The sequence below is a fragment of the Chamaea fasciata genome, unplaced genomic scaffold (assembly GCF_029207755.1).
Source record: "Chamaea fasciata isolate MVZ Bird 193981 ecotype frontalis unplaced genomic scaffold, bChaFas1.0.hap1 SCAF_9, whole genome shotgun sequence".
Lineage (NCBI taxonomy): Eukaryota > Metazoa > Chordata > Aves > Passeriformes > Sylviidae > Chamaea > Chamaea fasciata.
The window spans coordinates 32,671,937-32,688,091 of record NW_027094094.1 but is presented as its reverse complement, the minus strand read 5'-3'; the positions used below and the strand labels follow the sequence as shown (position 1 = coordinate 32,688,091).

At 49.4% G+C, this 16,155-nt stretch overlaps 1 protein-coding gene across 1 annotated transcript; it reads right to left on the bottom strand.

The window, feature by feature from the left end:
• Nucleotides 1-1,111: 1,111 nt before the first annotated feature.
• Nucleotides 1,112-10,548, bottom strand: LOC136294284 (microsomal triglyceride transfer protein large subunit-like; the record flags this gene model as incomplete). The annotated part of the gene is made up of 17 exons (XM_066191920.1): nt 1,112-2,099; nt 2,370-2,540; nt 2,764-2,888; nt 3,205-3,432; nt 3,764-3,885; nt 4,583-4,680; nt 5,257-5,471; nt 5,570-5,782; nt 5,890-5,997; nt 6,385-6,550; nt 7,256-7,413; nt 7,569-7,722; nt 7,800-7,939; nt 8,750-8,866; nt 9,414-9,521; nt 9,996-10,139; nt 10,336-10,548. Coding segments are annotated over 17 exons (2,628 nt in total), but the record flags the coding sequence as incomplete, so codon positions are not given.
• Nucleotides 10,549-16,155: the final 5,607 nt, after the last annotated feature.

Below are 16,155 nucleotides of genomic sequence, written 5' to 3'. Positions count from 1 at the left end.
CAGAAGGGTGAGGGACTGCCGAGGGTCAGCTCTGGAGGTCCCTCGACCTCGTGTGCCGCTTATGGGACGACCCTGCAGAGCCGGAGCTCAGGAGTTTGAGCCCGAGATCTCCATCGGCTCTGGCTGCAGCCGCTGGAGGTCACTGCTGATCCGCAGCTCCGCATGGGAAGCCGCTCCTGGAGAGGCGGCAGGAGCCCTGCTCCATTCGCAAGATTCCCGGGAGATGGATCGTGGCTGTCCTGGGAGGTCTTTACCAGGAGTCACCTCTGGCACTCCAGCCCTGCCTGATTGTCCCTTTCCCTGCCGCTGGATGAAATGACTCCTCGGGAGGATGAGGGAGCTGGGAAAGGGGCTCAGCCTGGAGAAAAGGAGGCTCAGGGGGGACCTTGTGGCTCTGCACAACTCCTGACAGGAGGGGACAGCCAGGGGGGGTCGGGCTCTGCTCCCAGGGAACAGGGACAGGACAAGGGGAAACGGCCTCAGGCTGTGCCAGGGGAGGTTGGAAAGGAGGAAAAAATTCTACCCGGAGAGGGCTGTCAAGCACTGGAACAGGCTGCACAGGGCAGCGGTGGAGTCACCATCCCTGCGAGGATAAAGCACATCCAGGTCCTTTTCTGCCCACTTAAACTGAGGTGACTCCATTCCAGCTCTGTGGCCACAGTGTCACCTTTACGGGGGGTCTGGGGCTGAAAGGTCCCTTCTGGGAGGGTTTGGAGCCATTGCCAAGGGCATGGGTGACTTTACCAAAAGGCCCATGCTCCCTCATTGCTTTTGCTGCTTGAGCATCTAACAGGATTGGAAAAAAAAAAATCATGGGAAGGGCTTGAAAAACTTCAGGCTTCAGTGGCTCCGCAGGACAGCAAAGCTTCCAGCAGCAATGCAAATGGGTAAAATCCCTCTTCAAATGTCCTCACCCCTTCCAAAGGGTCTGGAAACACGTTCCCGGCTCCAATCCCAGCTACAGGACCTGGTCCTTCTGGCAGGACAAGTATCCTTTGGGACTAGAGGTTCAGCTGGTTTGGGGTAAATATCAGCTGAATGACAGATCTGCCTTTGTCAGTCTCTAGAGGAGGAGAAAGACAAAAGGAATCACCCTAAATACAGACCTAGAGCGCAGGTTCTTGCTGGAAGTGCCTCTCCCTTCTTCCCATCCACGTGTCCAGGAAAGGTAAGAGTCAAACAGAGACAATCTAAAAATACACGGCATTTATTTCTGTACATAACCAAAGCACTTGTAATTGGTGTCTCCAGATGGAAAACCAGGCAAGTTTCCTCCACTGAACCAGGAGACTCAGTGCTAACATTTTGGGCTCATAATTAAAAAAGATATACTCCATATCCCTCTTTTTTTTTTTTTTTTTCCCTAAAAAGCTTGTTTTGTAGCACACACACACACACACACACAAAAAGGGCTAAAAATACTTCCAAAGCACATTACTATCAGGAAGGAATGGAGAAATGCTGCTTTTTCCTCACCAGCCTCCCTCCAGTGCTGGAGGTGTTGGGTGGTGGTGGATGATAACAATTCAGCTTGGGAGGTCAACCTCCCAACCAAGGAAGGTCATTTATTCCCTCCACTGGGGACTTCCAGCTGGCTGCAGATGTGTCCCCTCCTGACAGCTTTGATAAACAGGGAGAAAACACGGCATTTTGGGATGCAGTCTTCCAGGAGGGTTTCTAGGCCTCTCAGAAACTCATCCACTTGAAATGTGAATTGAATAAGGGTGTTTTTCATGAGGAAAACTTGGCTTCCAGCGAGGTCCTTCCCCATGAAGGAGAGGAGTCCAGCAGGAGGAAATCTCAGCCTTTGGGGTGTGAGGGCAGGTTTGGAGGCAAGGGGTTGTGTCTGCTCTTCAGCAGTTCCTCCTGTGGTCCCTTCTGATATCCTTAATGCAGGATTTTTCTAATTCAAAGGTGGTTGTGGAGGAGAATCCCAAAGTGCTGTGACTCCTTATTCTTTCTCTGCAGTCAGCAGGAGGTTGCAGACCTTGGAATTGGTTTGGTGCAAGGCAAATTCCCTCCCGGGCACGGTGCCACGCCGGCCCTTCCGAGCAGTGCTGCTCTGGCTCCCAGCAGACTGGGAAAGTGTGAAGACTTCTCTGCGGCACAAAGTGACAGCAGGAGGGTCAGGAGGCTGTGGAGGTGGTGGATCTCATCCTTCTCCTCCCAGACCAGCCCAGTCACCATCTCCTGATGGTCTTATGGATGGTGCTTTCATCCATACCAGGAACTTGTGGTGCCCTTCCCTCATCCCTACCAACTCCAACCCAGTGAGTGCACCACTAATCCTCTCCTCTTCCCAAGAAGTCCTCCTTTATCTCAAACCCACCAGGATGGCTCTACAGGATCTGGCTGTACCCAGGGACTACCTGTACGGGATTTGTTCCTCTCTCAGCTGCAGGCACATGAGCACAGGGCTGCTGGAAAACCTCAGCTTGGTGTCAAAGTGAATCGAGGTTTCCACCTCTGTCTGGCTCCTCAGCGTGGCTTGGAGGAAAGGGGAATCCAGTTCTGCCTGGAAATCCATGGCAAGGCTTCCCCTGGGAGAGAGAAGCACGTAGGGTCTGGCTACAGAGCAACGGCCTGTGCTGGGTACCAAACAACGCCATAAACACCCCAATTAGAGGTCTGGCCATGGAAAATGTGTGTGTGACCACCAGGAAAGGCTGGACCCACCAGGAGAACAGCAGGGAGCTGTGAAAATCCACCCTCACTCCCCAGGTATTCCCATTCCCAGAGCCAAGCTGTTTCCTGCCCACTCACCTCGCAGTGACGCTGGTTTTCAGCTCCTGCTCCCAAATGCTCACGTCCATGTCAGCTGAAATGTCCAGGCCCAGCCCACCCTGGAGTTTGACGGCCACTTGGAGGCCAGACTGCAGAGGAATGACCTGGAAGATGGAAAAGGCAGAGCTCCCTGTGACCAGGCACTGCTCTTGGATGAGTGGCTGGCACCGGCAGGGCCTTGTGGCTGCTGGGATTGTCTGTCCCAACCCTGCAGCTGGACCTGCAACGGAGCAACTCCAGCCACGGGTCTCCCATGGCAGGACAGGCCATCCCACTGCTTTACCAACCCCAGGACACATTTGGCAGTGCCACCTTGCTCTTAGATCTGTGTCTGTGGTGCATAACACCCACAGGCTCATTTTGCTGGATTCACTGGGATGTGGTGTGGAGACAGGTCACTGCTTCCTCCCCATCCACTACCTGGTGATGGTCCATCAGCAGCAGGTTCCCTCTGACCACGCTGGTGGGCTCGCCACTGCTCAGCAGGACCTTGGCCATCAGGTCTGTGTATCCCTGGAAGAAGATGATTGGCCGCAACTGGACGTCAAAGAAGGTGGCTGACATCCCAGCCATGAGCTCTGGCTCCTCTTCCCCTTCGGAGAGGTTTTCTCCCATCATCGACTCCATCCCTTGTGCTTCAAAGGTGACCTGGAAGACAGAAGGGGAGGGGCCCTTTGGAGCAGGACACTAGCGATGGAGTGACTTGGATGAGGCATCCAAGCCATCCCTGAGCACCCTGAGGGATCGGTGTTGTGTCCTCTGTTTTTTGGGGTAGTAGGGAAGGTAGTAGTAGCTCCCTTCTCCAGAGCAGGAGTGTCTGGTTTCACACAGGTGATTTGGGAATTTGCCTGTTTCTGATACAGGACATGCTGAGCTCAGAAGTGAAGCACCACAAGGAGGCTAAGAGGGGACACAGGGACAGCAGTGGCACCACTGGGCTGGTGTTGTCACCACCTCCCAGCCCCTCTCCTGCCAGCACCTGAGCTGCACGAAGCCGCTGGCCGTGGCTGAGCAGGGAGAAGTCGGAGACGCTCTTCCTCAGGAATCCACCCTCCAAAAACAGCAGGTCCAGCCCGAAAGTGGAAGTCAGGTCCTGGGTGACTGAAAGGCAGAGAGGTGCCCATGAACACCCCTGGGGGTCTGGTGGAAGGGGGGTTGTAAGAGGATGATTTTAAGGTCCCTTCCAACCCAAACCTGTGGTACCATTCTGCATCTTCTCCTTTCATTCTTGCAATACTCAAGTGATTTAACATTGCAAGCTTGGGGTTTTTTTCTCCCTGGCCATTCCACCTTCATTGACCCTCTGCAAGGCAAGACTGAGCTAATTTGAAGAGGGACACAAATGAGAGGTGAGGGACAAAGAATTCAGCAGATATTTAGCAAGCGCTGCTTTTTGCAGTCTCTGAAGTTTCATTCTTTCTTTTAAATCTCAGTACAAGAGACCCTCTCTTTGAAGGTCTTATTAAAAATACTAAAGGAACTGAGGAACGGAGTGAAATATCTTGACTTGTCAGAGAAAGCACAGAAACTCCCACCAGCAATCTGCTATTGGTTTAATCTCCAGCTGCAGCTCCTCCTTCAAACCAGCAGGATTTGGGAAAAGTATGTGTTAGAGGAGGGTATGTTCATATCTCAGGTGGTGGCAGCCAGCTGGTGCTGGGGGACATTCTCAGAAACCTCCCCGAGATTTTGGGGCTTTCTTTAGACCTGAATCCTCCTCTGGAAGCTGCCTTTTCCCACCAACCCCTGCTTTAACCCTCCGAGGGGGCCATGGGATCCGTGTCCTCTGTGCTGTCACCTGTCAGAGGTCCTGAGAAAGAAGAGGAGGTGCCGACTTTAGAGAAGACGTTGTAATTATTTATCCGCTGGTCTCCCATGATGTCTTTCATTATCTTCCTGGAAAAGAGAGGGAAAGGATATGTCAGCCCTGGGAAGGAGCGAAGGGAAAAGATCAACGGTCGCTACAGAAGGAAATCTAATTTGCCAAAGTATTTCTCACGGTTGCTGACTGCCCAGAGCAGTGTGAGTAAAAAATGAAAGCGTTAGACACGGGCTACCCTGGAATTTCCTCTTCCTCTGGCTTATTAGCATAGACCAGGCAGATATTTTTGTGCAGCTTTTGCTTAGCTCTGAAAAATGTGAATGCTTGGTTTGTTCTGTGCAGACAGGAAGTTCAACGCAGCTACAAATTGTGCACTGCCCTGAAAGTCGGAGCTTTGGCCTCCTGCCAAAACCACAGGCCTGGGTCCCGCTGCCATGGGGCAGGATGACAAGGAACCCCAGGTTTCTCGTGGCTGTGTGGCATCTGCATCCCTTTTGTTACTCCAGGAATGTCCAGACAGCCCCCATGAAGTGGTGCTAGCACATTTTAAAGACATGTTGGCCCAAACCCCATAGCTGGACTGTGGAGGAGGAGGAGAAAAAGGTGATGTAGAGCAGAGGGGAAAATGCACCCGTCCCCTCAAGCCCCACTTTGCCAGGTGCTGGTGGCCACGCAGGCTGTTCTGGACTTTCAGCAGCAGGAAGGTGGCCATCTCTGTCTCCATCTCACTGGTGGCCAGCAGGATGTTGATGACGTCCATGGGCAAGGGATGGTTATCCAGGAGGATTTCTGCAGCGGCCAGGCGACAGGTCTTGTCATAACTCTTCCTCTTCTGGTGGAAAATCCTCCTCATCGCTCGCTTCACCTGATGAGAAGGGATAATTAACAGAGTGCACACGCACCCCTGCAGCTTGGCTTTGACTGGGGAGGGGAGCACCAAGCCTTGGCAACTTCCTCTCCTACCTTGCTGGAGATGTGGGGAGCGGGGAATCGCTGCAGGGCAGAGGTGGCCGCAGCTGTGACAGCCGTGGGACCATCCTCAGCGTGCTCCAGGAGGGTGGGTATGGTCTCAGGGAGCATGGCATTCCCCAGGGACAGCAGGTAAATGACCACCTCGGCCTCCTCCTCGGCACCTCTGAGCCCCCTGAGGATGGTTTCCACCCCACGCTCCACCACCTGCTCAGGATTTGCAGGAGGAGAGGGAGGTGAGGGGACAGGAGGTATTCTGGAATTGGGGGGGGGTGTCCCAAAAAGTCAAGTCTGAGGGACTGCAGAGGACCCACCTGCAGCCCACAAAGCTTCTGCCGGCACAGCTTGCCCACCAGAGAGCCCACAGCAACTATCCCTGTCTCCCAGATCTCAGGTGCCAGCTGCTTCCCATCCAGCTTGTCCTGGGCATCAGGAAAGGGGCAATAGGAAGCAAGAACAAAGAAATGAGGGGGGAAAAGAGAAGGAGTATGCTTTACCTCTTATATCAAACTGTTTCCTAAGCAAGTAAGGAAAAGCTAGTTCTTACCTGCCTTGAAGGAGGCCATGCATGATTCAATTGGGTGTGGCTCTAAATTGAGGTTTTATTATCTCTAATGCACTGATACAAAGCATTCACTGCTGAATTTTTTTCCTCTGAGGAGCATCATCAGTGTCCCGTTAAATGCACATAAAACAACCCCATGAGCAGGAAAACCAGTTTCTGCAGAAATTTTCCTTTTTCCATGGTGTGTGGATCCATCCCAGATGCAGGACCCTCAGGGAAGAGAGAGAGAAATGTCCATACTCACTAAGACGAGGTGGAGGAGGTCTCCTGAAGGCCGGGGAGAGAAAGCTGCTGCGTAGAGAAACTTCTCCAGGAGGGACTTGGGCTCCTTGCTGAAATCCAGGAAGTCTGAGAGCGCTGCCAAGGAAGCCACTGACTGTGTGGCCACCGCTGCCTCCACGAGGAAGGGGCTGGAGCAGGAAGAGGGAAGTCATCAGTGTCATCAGTGGCATGGCCCAAAAACCATGCAGTACTTGGAAAGGACAGTGAAACCTCTCAGGGTCTGGCCCAGACTATAAGACCCCTTTGGGCTTCCTTGGGACTCAGCCCGACGGTGACTTGAATGAAGAGAGACAGCTTTGATCCAGTTGTCCGAAAAGTAGATTTAATAATACAAAAATTACGAACAATAAGGCATCCACTTATTGGATCAAACTGGATCAAGGCAGTAACAAGGGGTAAAAGCCACAAAGCCAAAGGTGGAGTCTAGGGGCCGACAGGGGTAGTTACACATCTCAGTGTGGGTGGGGAGTTAAGGTGGGGTCTGAGGGAAGGGTCCGACGGAGGACAGCGATTAAGAATATTAAAATTCTTGCCCCAGAAATTAACCTATGATAACAAAGAGAACTGAGAACTTTCTGGTAACAATTAGCATAGAGAGCATGTCAATCAGCCTCCTGCCTATGGCACTAAGAATGGGGTCTGCCAAGGCAGTTTTCCAGAGATCTCTTTTATTCCTGTGGGAGCTGCTCTCTACAGCGCAGGCATTAGGAAAAGCCAGAGAACACTGACGCTAGTCAGGATGGCTGCCTGGACCAGGGATGGTGCACGGAGCAGCACCTGGTTGTCTCATCCAGTGCTCAGAATTTTGGAGAGGTGGTTCCAGGGATTCTCACCGCGTCTCCTCGGTCGCTCTCCTCAGCAGCTGCAGGACATCCCTCTTCTTGGCGCCGCGCAGCATCTGGATGAACCTCTGGAACTGCCAGGCTGTCGCCACCTTTGAGGTGTCTGTTTTGACCCTCTGACCGTCAAAAGCCTTCAGGAAGGCTCTCAGCTGCAAAGGTGAGGTTTGCTAGGTAGGATTTAGCCACTTTTCCCATGTTATCATGGGATAATGTGTACACCAAAGCAACAGTAACCAGCCCCTCCAAAAGCGTGCAGCTTGTGGGGGAGCCCCTGGTGAGTTTTGGGGTGGGTAGCATCACTGACCGATGGGCAGTGGGTGCAGACCCTCCTGAAGGGCAGGCTGGCCATGCCCAGGGGCTGGGGCCGTGCCTCCGTGCCAGCCAGCACGTCCTTAAGGCTTTGTCCAGACACCTCTGCCAGCCCAGGCATTGCAGGAGACACCAGCTGGAGCTGCTGCCTATGAAGGGAGAAATAGTCAATGGAACGTTTTGTGATTTCCACCCTCCATGGCCAGCGGTTGGGATCAGCACTCACCTTGAAGTGATTTTGATGCTGGAGCGGGATTTCAGGGCTGGAGCCACCGTGTGGTTTTCCTCAGCCAGGACTGATTGGAGCAGGTTGTCTTTCACCACATACTGACTTCTGCTGGAGGGCTGCCACTCGACTCCAAAAATCTTGGAAAAGGGAAAGCAAGGAGGAAAAAATGAAACCTTTTTCCCCCTTGGCCTCTCCCCAGGAGATTTCTCTCTTTACATTAGCAGAGGAAGAATTTTCTGGTCCAGAAAATCACCTACTTCACTTGCAAAATGTAGGAAAGGAAAATCCTCTTCCCAGATGTGGGAGAAGGCAACACCAGGTAAGGACCAGCAAGGGGATGCTCTCACCCATGGCTGATGCAGGTAGACAGAGTGGTGACACCACGTGGACTTGCACAACAAGGTGGTGTTGAGACCCCTGCCAGGGCCCATGGGGTCTCCGTGGGGAATTTTATACTGAATTCAGTAGAATATGTACATTAAAAAAACCCAGAACTTAAATTTTGGTTATGGCAGGTATAACTGTATTAAGACTCACAGGATTTCATCTGTTTATGTCAGGGCTGAACACAGGCTACTGCTTTAAGCGAAACAGAATACTGTCAAACTAATCCCCAATCCAGTAAGTCTGAGACCCAGAAAACATCCCTGTATCTCCACCTTCCCAAGCAGGATCAGCTGACAGGTCAGAAGTGATAACAAGAGTGGGGAGGGGGTGACCCAGAGCACCTTTTCTGCTCCCACCCACCCTGACACCACAAGATCCCCCTGAGGGATGTTGGTGCATCCCGGTTTGAAGATGGGTCTCAGAGTCCCATCCCGAGCTGGTGCAGAAGGCTGAAGCCAGCTGGGAATGGGAATCCAAGCCCACCTGTGAAAAGATTTTAGGGGTAGCCCTGCTGTGCTCAACATGAGCTGAGCCCCCCACAGTGAGAGCAATGGACTTGCTTTGTTTATGGAGGTGAACCCAGACTTTGGCTTTGAGCAGCTGAGGAGATCTTTGATCTTGGTGATGGAATGGTTGGACACGGTGTAGGTGACTTGGCAGCTTCCAGAGGCATCTTCCTGAAACACAAACGGGAGTGACTGTGAGTATTAAATGACCCGTGGAGAGGACAGACACAAAGGCCAACCTAATAAAGAGAACAGACCCTAAAATCTAGAAAGTGGGCCAAATCAGGGGGTGGTTGGATAGCTCCAAGTCCATCCAGGCGTCTTTGCAAATTCAGGCTAATACCAGCAGCAGCATCTCTGTGACTGCATTCAGGGTTCTGAGGTTATTCCATGTTATTCACAGGTCATTCTAGCTGGCTGCTGGCAAAGCAAATCCTGCTGGGCAGGAATGCTTGTGGAGTTTTTTCTCTGCTGTTCCTACTGTCCAGGGAAAGGCTATGACTTTGTAAGGGTGCCTATTGCTGAAAATTAGGTTATTTTATTTTAAGTCTTCTGCGTGTCCAGGAGTCATCCTTGCTCACAGCCTGGTTGGAGCAGATGTTGTTTTTCCTGAATTTTGCCCCCTCTCCTGAAACTCACGGTCTGGCTAGGCTCCAGGGCCAGCTCTCCTGGTGCATCCCTGGATTTTGGGCAGATGTGGCCCCAGCCCTGGACATACCTCCACTGTGGTGCCGGCATGGGGCTGAAGCTGGAGCAGACTGATGATGCCTCGTTTCAGGTTGGAGATCAGGATGTTTTCCACTTCATTCCCATAGAAAGCTTTGACCTGGGAGGGCAGGAGGTGATGCCTGGCTGAGAGGACGTTTCTGGGGTCCCTGCAGGCTCTCTGCTGCCTTCTCTGACAGAAGGGAACCTGAGAACACCCTGTAGACACCTGAGGAATTTTCTCAAGGAGGATCTTATCCCTCAATAGCATGAGGTCTGTTGGATGCAAGCCCACAAAATTTCCCTTCCCTTCCCACCCTGGAGTTCCATGGCCTTAGAGAAGGCCAGAAAGGAGCTTATATCCCATGGTTAGCACTGAAGAGCTTTAATATGGGATTCTGCAGCTCCAGCTGAGTCCTTGTGGAGGATGGGACTCCATGTAGGGTCCTACACTGGCCTCTCTGCCCAGTTCCTTCTGCTCTGAAATTGGAGATGGAGCAGGAGCTCCTATGGGCTTCATAGCTGACAAAGTTTAGGATGAGGACAGAAGTGCTTTGCAGAGGGCATCAACAAGCCCAGAAGGTGTCCAGCTGACCTTCCCACTGTTCCAGGAGATGAACACTGGCTGCTGGAGCTCTGCCTCTGCCTCTGGGCTCAGTGCAATCTCTACAGGGGAACCTCCAGTGCTCTCCTGGTTCTTCTCCTCTTCTGGCTGGTGTTTGGCCTTCAGGTCATGGATCTATGACAGCAGAAGATGGCAGAAAGCAGTGACCAAGTGTCTGCTCTAAAGCTGGTGAGTATTTTACCTGCAGGCAATGGACTTGGTCAGAGAGGTCATTTTTCATCTGGTGTGGGCTACAGATGGAGAGACTTGCACCTCCTGGGGGGTTCCCAGCAGGAATCCCTGGCTGTGCTGGCTGCACCACCCCACACACCTGCACCTGGAGCAGCTCTTCCCCGCCTCGGTCCCTCCAGAGCCGGTGCAGATGGATCAGGGTCTCAGCCTGCAGCCGGGCTCCCCATGGCCATGGTGTGGCCGTGTGGTGCAGCTGCACATCCAGGGTGTACCGGTACTGGTAAAGGGTCCCGGGCTGGAAAGAAAGCAACTGCAAATTCCCTGTGGAAAGATGGATATGTTGAAGGTAAGTGGTTGTGGATCACCTCTGCTTCCCCCACCTGGAAACCTCCATCCCAGATTTGCAGGAGTGATGATGACTTGGATCACTCCATCTCCTGGAAGTCCAGCTGATGGGAAGGTTTTCATGGGGAATTATTTGTGCCTGTGGTTTGGATATTTGGGTGTTCTCTGGGCTGACGGCTGATTCCTGCTCGTGTTCCCAGCCCTGCCTTTAAAATGATGGCCAGAGGAGGGGCTCTGCTTGGGGACTTCAGGACTTTTAGAAATGCCAAAGAAACACATTTTAATCCTGAAGGGGAGTTTCCTGTGAATGTCCACGGACAGGAGTGATATATCCCCAGTGCCTTTTCAGCACTGGGCATTAACTGGGGCACAATCAAAACTTTTAAGGGAGAAAAGAAGCTGAATTCTTCACATTGTGAGTTTTCCATCAGAACTTTTAACTCCAAATTAAATCACTGTCTTTGTGCTAAGGCAAAGTGAAGTTGGTGGGACAGCTTTAGATCAAAACTCTCTGCTTTAATCTTATTTCTCTAGACTTACTTGGAATTCCTTCTCTTGCTTATATACAAGTGTGACTGAAGGGGGGAGAGTTGCCTTTGCTGTGACAAAAACAGTCAAATCTGTTTTCTGAAGTCACTTGCAATTCTCTTGCAAATTTGATAAACTTGCTGATATGGCTTCTGAAATGTTTTATAGCTTTGCTGCTTTTAACAACAAATTAATCAATGGAAATCCAACTCAGTCCCTGGAGATTTCCTCTGTGAGACAGACTGAAGAGTTTTTACAGTTTTGCACTGTGTGCAGTTTAAAAAGTTCTAGCTCTCTGGTTTTCCTCACCCTCCCAGGAAGAACTTCCACAATCCCCAGAATTTCCCAGCCTCAGGAGATGCTCCTGCTGTTTGCAGTGTGCCAGTCCCTGTTCCCTGCTTGGCTGGAGGCTGGGAAGATAAGAGCTGGGATGAGCATCTCACCTCTCCGGGCATCCAGACCCCCCTGGAATCCCTGGACCTAAATCAACCCAAAGTCTCTCTTACCTTTTGCTGCTCTCAGGAGGGAAAAGCAAAGCAGGCAAAAGCTCCCCCAAGCCGCCTGCGGATTCATGGTGGGCTCTGGGAGCTGGGTGGGAGACAGGGAAGGGAGGGGGGTGGGAGAGAGGGATCGCACAACAAAAGTGGGCAAGAATAGCAGTGACAGGCGATGGGGCCCGACCTTCTCCCTATCCCCGCCTTACCCAGGAAAAGGCAAATAATTAAACCTTTGTACCAACCCCCAGCAGCCACGGAGGGTTTGGAAATCAGCTGAGGCTTGCCAAAGGCCGGCGGGAGGGGAGGAAAGCTGGGAAAAAAGAGCTGCCAGAAGCATTGCAGCGTGCAGAAATTGCCAGTTTGTCCTGATAAGAGAGGGGGATGCTCAGAAAGCTGCTCTGTCTTTTGGTGCTCTCTCCCCATCACGGAATAGAAGATAGTTGCTTTCAAAACAAAAGACCCAGAAGGGGGAAGGGAAGAAACAGCTTTTCCATCCTTTTAGTTGGAGACTTGGATTTGTAGCCCGGAGGCTCAAGTTACTTAAAGGGCCAGGCTGGAGGGGACAGGGAGAACTGCTACTCCCACAAAGAAATGGGAAAGGACTTAGGAAATCCATCTCTAAATCCCTTGGCCCACTCACCATACAGTATTTTTTTAATGCATGAACTTTCTGAGTGCTGAGTTTAATTTTCTAAAGACACCAAAGTAAGTAGTGGTGATGCAGCTCAGGGTCCTGGGAAGGCTTTTTGCTAAAAAGAACAGGGGAGTGGGAGAGAGGGGAACTTCATGTGTCATTCTGGAAGTGATATGCAAATTACAGTGGGATTAAAACCCCAGGATTTTGGTGTTTTGGCATTTTCAATGGCACGCTGCCCAGCTCTGCATCACCACTGGGCTTTTGGACCACTACTGTGATCAGAAAATCAGGGCAGATCCAGCTGAGAGCAACCTGGGAAAAGTCCAGTTATAGGTTTCCCATATGTGGTGTCTTCACTTGGTCTTCTGGTGGTCTTTATGGACAAATACCCCCATACTTATCTTCAAAAATATTCTTCTCTTTAGTATTTTCATTTAGGTTTTATGGAATCATAGAATGGTTTGAGCTGGAAGGGATCTTAAAGACCATTTCCTTTCAATCCCCTGTCATGGGCAGAGGAGCCCATGGCCCAGAGAAGCTGTGGCTGCCCCTGGATCCCTGGAAGTGTCCAGGGCCAGGCTGTGTGGGGCTTGGAGTACCCTGGGATAGTGGAAGGTGTCCCTGCACTGGCAGGGGGATTGGAACCGGATGATTTTTAAGGTTCCTTCCAACACAAACCATTTTATGCCTCTGGGGGATCTGTGCTCTGCAATGCAATGTGAGAGCAAAGAACACCAGAGGATGAAAGTCCTGCTGAACACAGAAAGTTTTAGTTCTTTATCCAGTGTGGGGGAAAGGGAATATTTCAGAGTGAATTGGCTGTAGAGGGTCTGAGCACTGAAGGTAAGGTCCCAGAATGTTTGCTGGCTGCCGCTCAATACAATACCTGGAGAGGAAAGGCAAACATAAATAGACTGTGAAAAAAACCCCTGCTGATAAGGAGGCCTCAAAGTGGAACTGAACTTTGGCAAGTTGGTTATTTAGGCTTGGCTGACAAGACTTTCCAGGACTAGGATGTGGAAACTGGGAGAAAACCTGGTTTTTCTTTCTCCAATCCCGGTTCTTCCCTCTGCCACTGAGGGAATCTGTGAAAAAGAATAAAGCAGAAGAAACCAGAGGGAGATATAAAACTTTGTGAAGCAATCTTCTCAAACCTAAAATCAGTGCTGCTGGAATGGTGGGTGCTCTTCCGGCCCCTCGTGTATCACCCAAGGGAAATGTGATCTCCTATGTCTGTCCACTGAAGGGCCCTGGCTGCTGGATCACCGTGGGGGATTCTGGCTGCAGGACCTGGTGTGGCAGCCCTGAAACCCACGGGCAGAGCAGAGCAGGGATGGTCAGTGTGACCAGGTCACCATGCCCAGGTCAGAGAGGCACACAGGGGCCTTGCCACCGAGCTGTGACATCAGGGTGGACTTCGGCAAAGGGTGGCCAGGCTGCACTCTCCTGGATGGGAGCAGGGTGGAAGCAACATGGACTGTTGCATCAAAGCCTGCAAACCTTAATTTTCTTCTGTTCTAAACGACCTTCAGCTCCAAATTTCCTCCCCCCCAGCATCTTTTCCTGCCTTGTCACCTCCCTTTTTGCTATTGCAGCGGTAGGGAAAGCACTGATTCTACCAACAAGCTCCATTAATCCTTCCCTCTAAGAGAAAAACTGAAGGGGAATGAGCAGTCCCCACATGATTGCACTGGTGGCACTCAAAAGTCTCCAAAATCCCTGAACAGAGAGATTTCCTGGGGCTGTGTGGGACACACTGGTCAAAGCGTGTCCAGTGAGCACCTGAAGGTCCTAATGAGCTTTAATGACCCTAATGAGCCTCCTCACCTGTGATCTCCACCCATTCCCATGGGTTTGGGAGGCTATTTCAGCTCAGCCTTGAGATTCAATGGGTTTTATAGGCTCTGTTAGGGTCATGGTTCTGTTCTGTTTCTGCTGGTTCTGGATGGACCTGAGGCTTCTCTGTGCCCATGGTGCCCTGGAGAGTGTTAATGGAGATTTTTGTGAGGAGCCAGCCTGAAATCCTTCTAGAGAGACCCTCTTGGTGAGGGCACTGCCAGAACTGGGCTGCCCCAGCTCATCTCCCTGCGCTGTGTGCCACTGTGGAGCAGTTTGGGAATAGCAGACTGCATCTTCACCTTAGCCAGTTAATGTACTGTGACTTTCTTGCATGATGATTTTACTGAAATTAGGGGGTTATCCTCTTCTCCAGGGAACCACCTCTGATACCATTTACACACTTTCAGCATTACGGCACTTTTGAAAGCCTTTACCTTTTTAACTGCAGCCAGGATTGAGGGACAGGTTTAAAGGAAACTTAAAAGAGAAAAATTTACTCAGTTAACAAAAAAAATCCACCTTAAACTGCAGAGTATAAAAACAGAAAAACTCTTTTACTTCTTCTCTACTAGGGTGCTATGGGCAGTTCTTAATTTCTGAATTAGAACTTTACAATGCTGAAAACTCCTGGTGGGCTGATCTTTTGCCTAAGTTGTTCTTGGAACAGGAAGACAATAAATTCTTGCTATTTTAGAATTTTTTTCTTCCCTATTTTAAGAGAACTCAGAAAGATACACACACGATATGATTTATTTCTATCTAAGGCAAAAACACTCACCTAATTTGTTATACATTGACCTGAGGGATGAGAAACTCTGATGGGAACCCCCTTTGACAGTAAGCAATACTACCAGTTCTGTGAGACAGGTCTCATCTGCAAAAAGCTGGAAAACTAAATAAAGCCCCACCCCAGAAGAGTTTCTGCAAAATTTACAGTAATTTTAGTCTCATTTAATGTCACCAAACACGGGAAAGAAACAAAAAAAAAAAAAAAAAAAAAAAAAAAAAAAAAAAAAAAAAAAAAAAAATCTGCATAAACTACAAAAATATTTCAAAGCAACAAGTATCTTGTCATTTATACTATCTCTTCTCATACTCTACTACAGGAAAAATCTGACATTTTCTTGTATTTAAAAACCAAAAAAAACCCCAACAAAACAAAAACAAAACACCTTCAAGAATCTTTTAACAAACACACAAAGAACTTTTCATAAAACCTATATTAACTAATATCTCTACTTTAATCTTTATCCAAGAGGTGGGTGACAAAGTTTTTTGCTTTCAGACTATTTACTTTACAGGATATAGTGTAGTTATATAATTAGCACCTTAAATTATTTTTGACCCACCCACTTAGAATAGAAAATCTTTATATCTTTTTCTGCGATTCTCAAATAGTAGAAGGAAAAAAAATGCTTCTGATACAAACTTGACTGAACTGGATTTCTATCAGTAATTAGCTTTTGTGGGGATAATACAGTCAGTACAACTGAAGAAGGCTTTCTGTGGCTTACAAATACCGTTGTGTTTGTGTGTGTACACAGAAGAATTATAGCTACTGTAGCAATTTTGATACAGTACAAGTTAAATTGAAACTCTCTCTTTAATTATCACACTGCTGGGTAGCAGTTCACATTTATATTCTGCGAATATTAACATATCCTTTTGGTATTTTGCATAGGTATTCTTTTATGTTGCCTTCTTTCTTTAAATTATACTTACTTAGTCTACCAGCAGCACAGATTAATCAGTAAAACAGTCCTCAAGTTAGTATGAAAGAGTTACTTTAAACACACAAAAAATTAGGGAAAATAAAAGAGGCAAGAATATATAGTCTGTCCTGCAAGGTACAAAACTTAAAATAAATTAGCTAAAATACCAAGAATACGGAGTTAATGACATGAAATTTGTTTCTTCCTATGATTTTCATGTACCTGTAATATTACACGGTGGAATGATATAAATACTTCCAAAATAATACTGCATATTTTAACTTTTAGCTTTTCTTTTTGTAAAGAAGGGCTGCTTGAAAGTCTATTCACCTCTTAGCTGTGAAGAAACAGAAGTAGGAAGATCTGATAAACTGGATTGTTTTCTACTGATTATGAAGTGT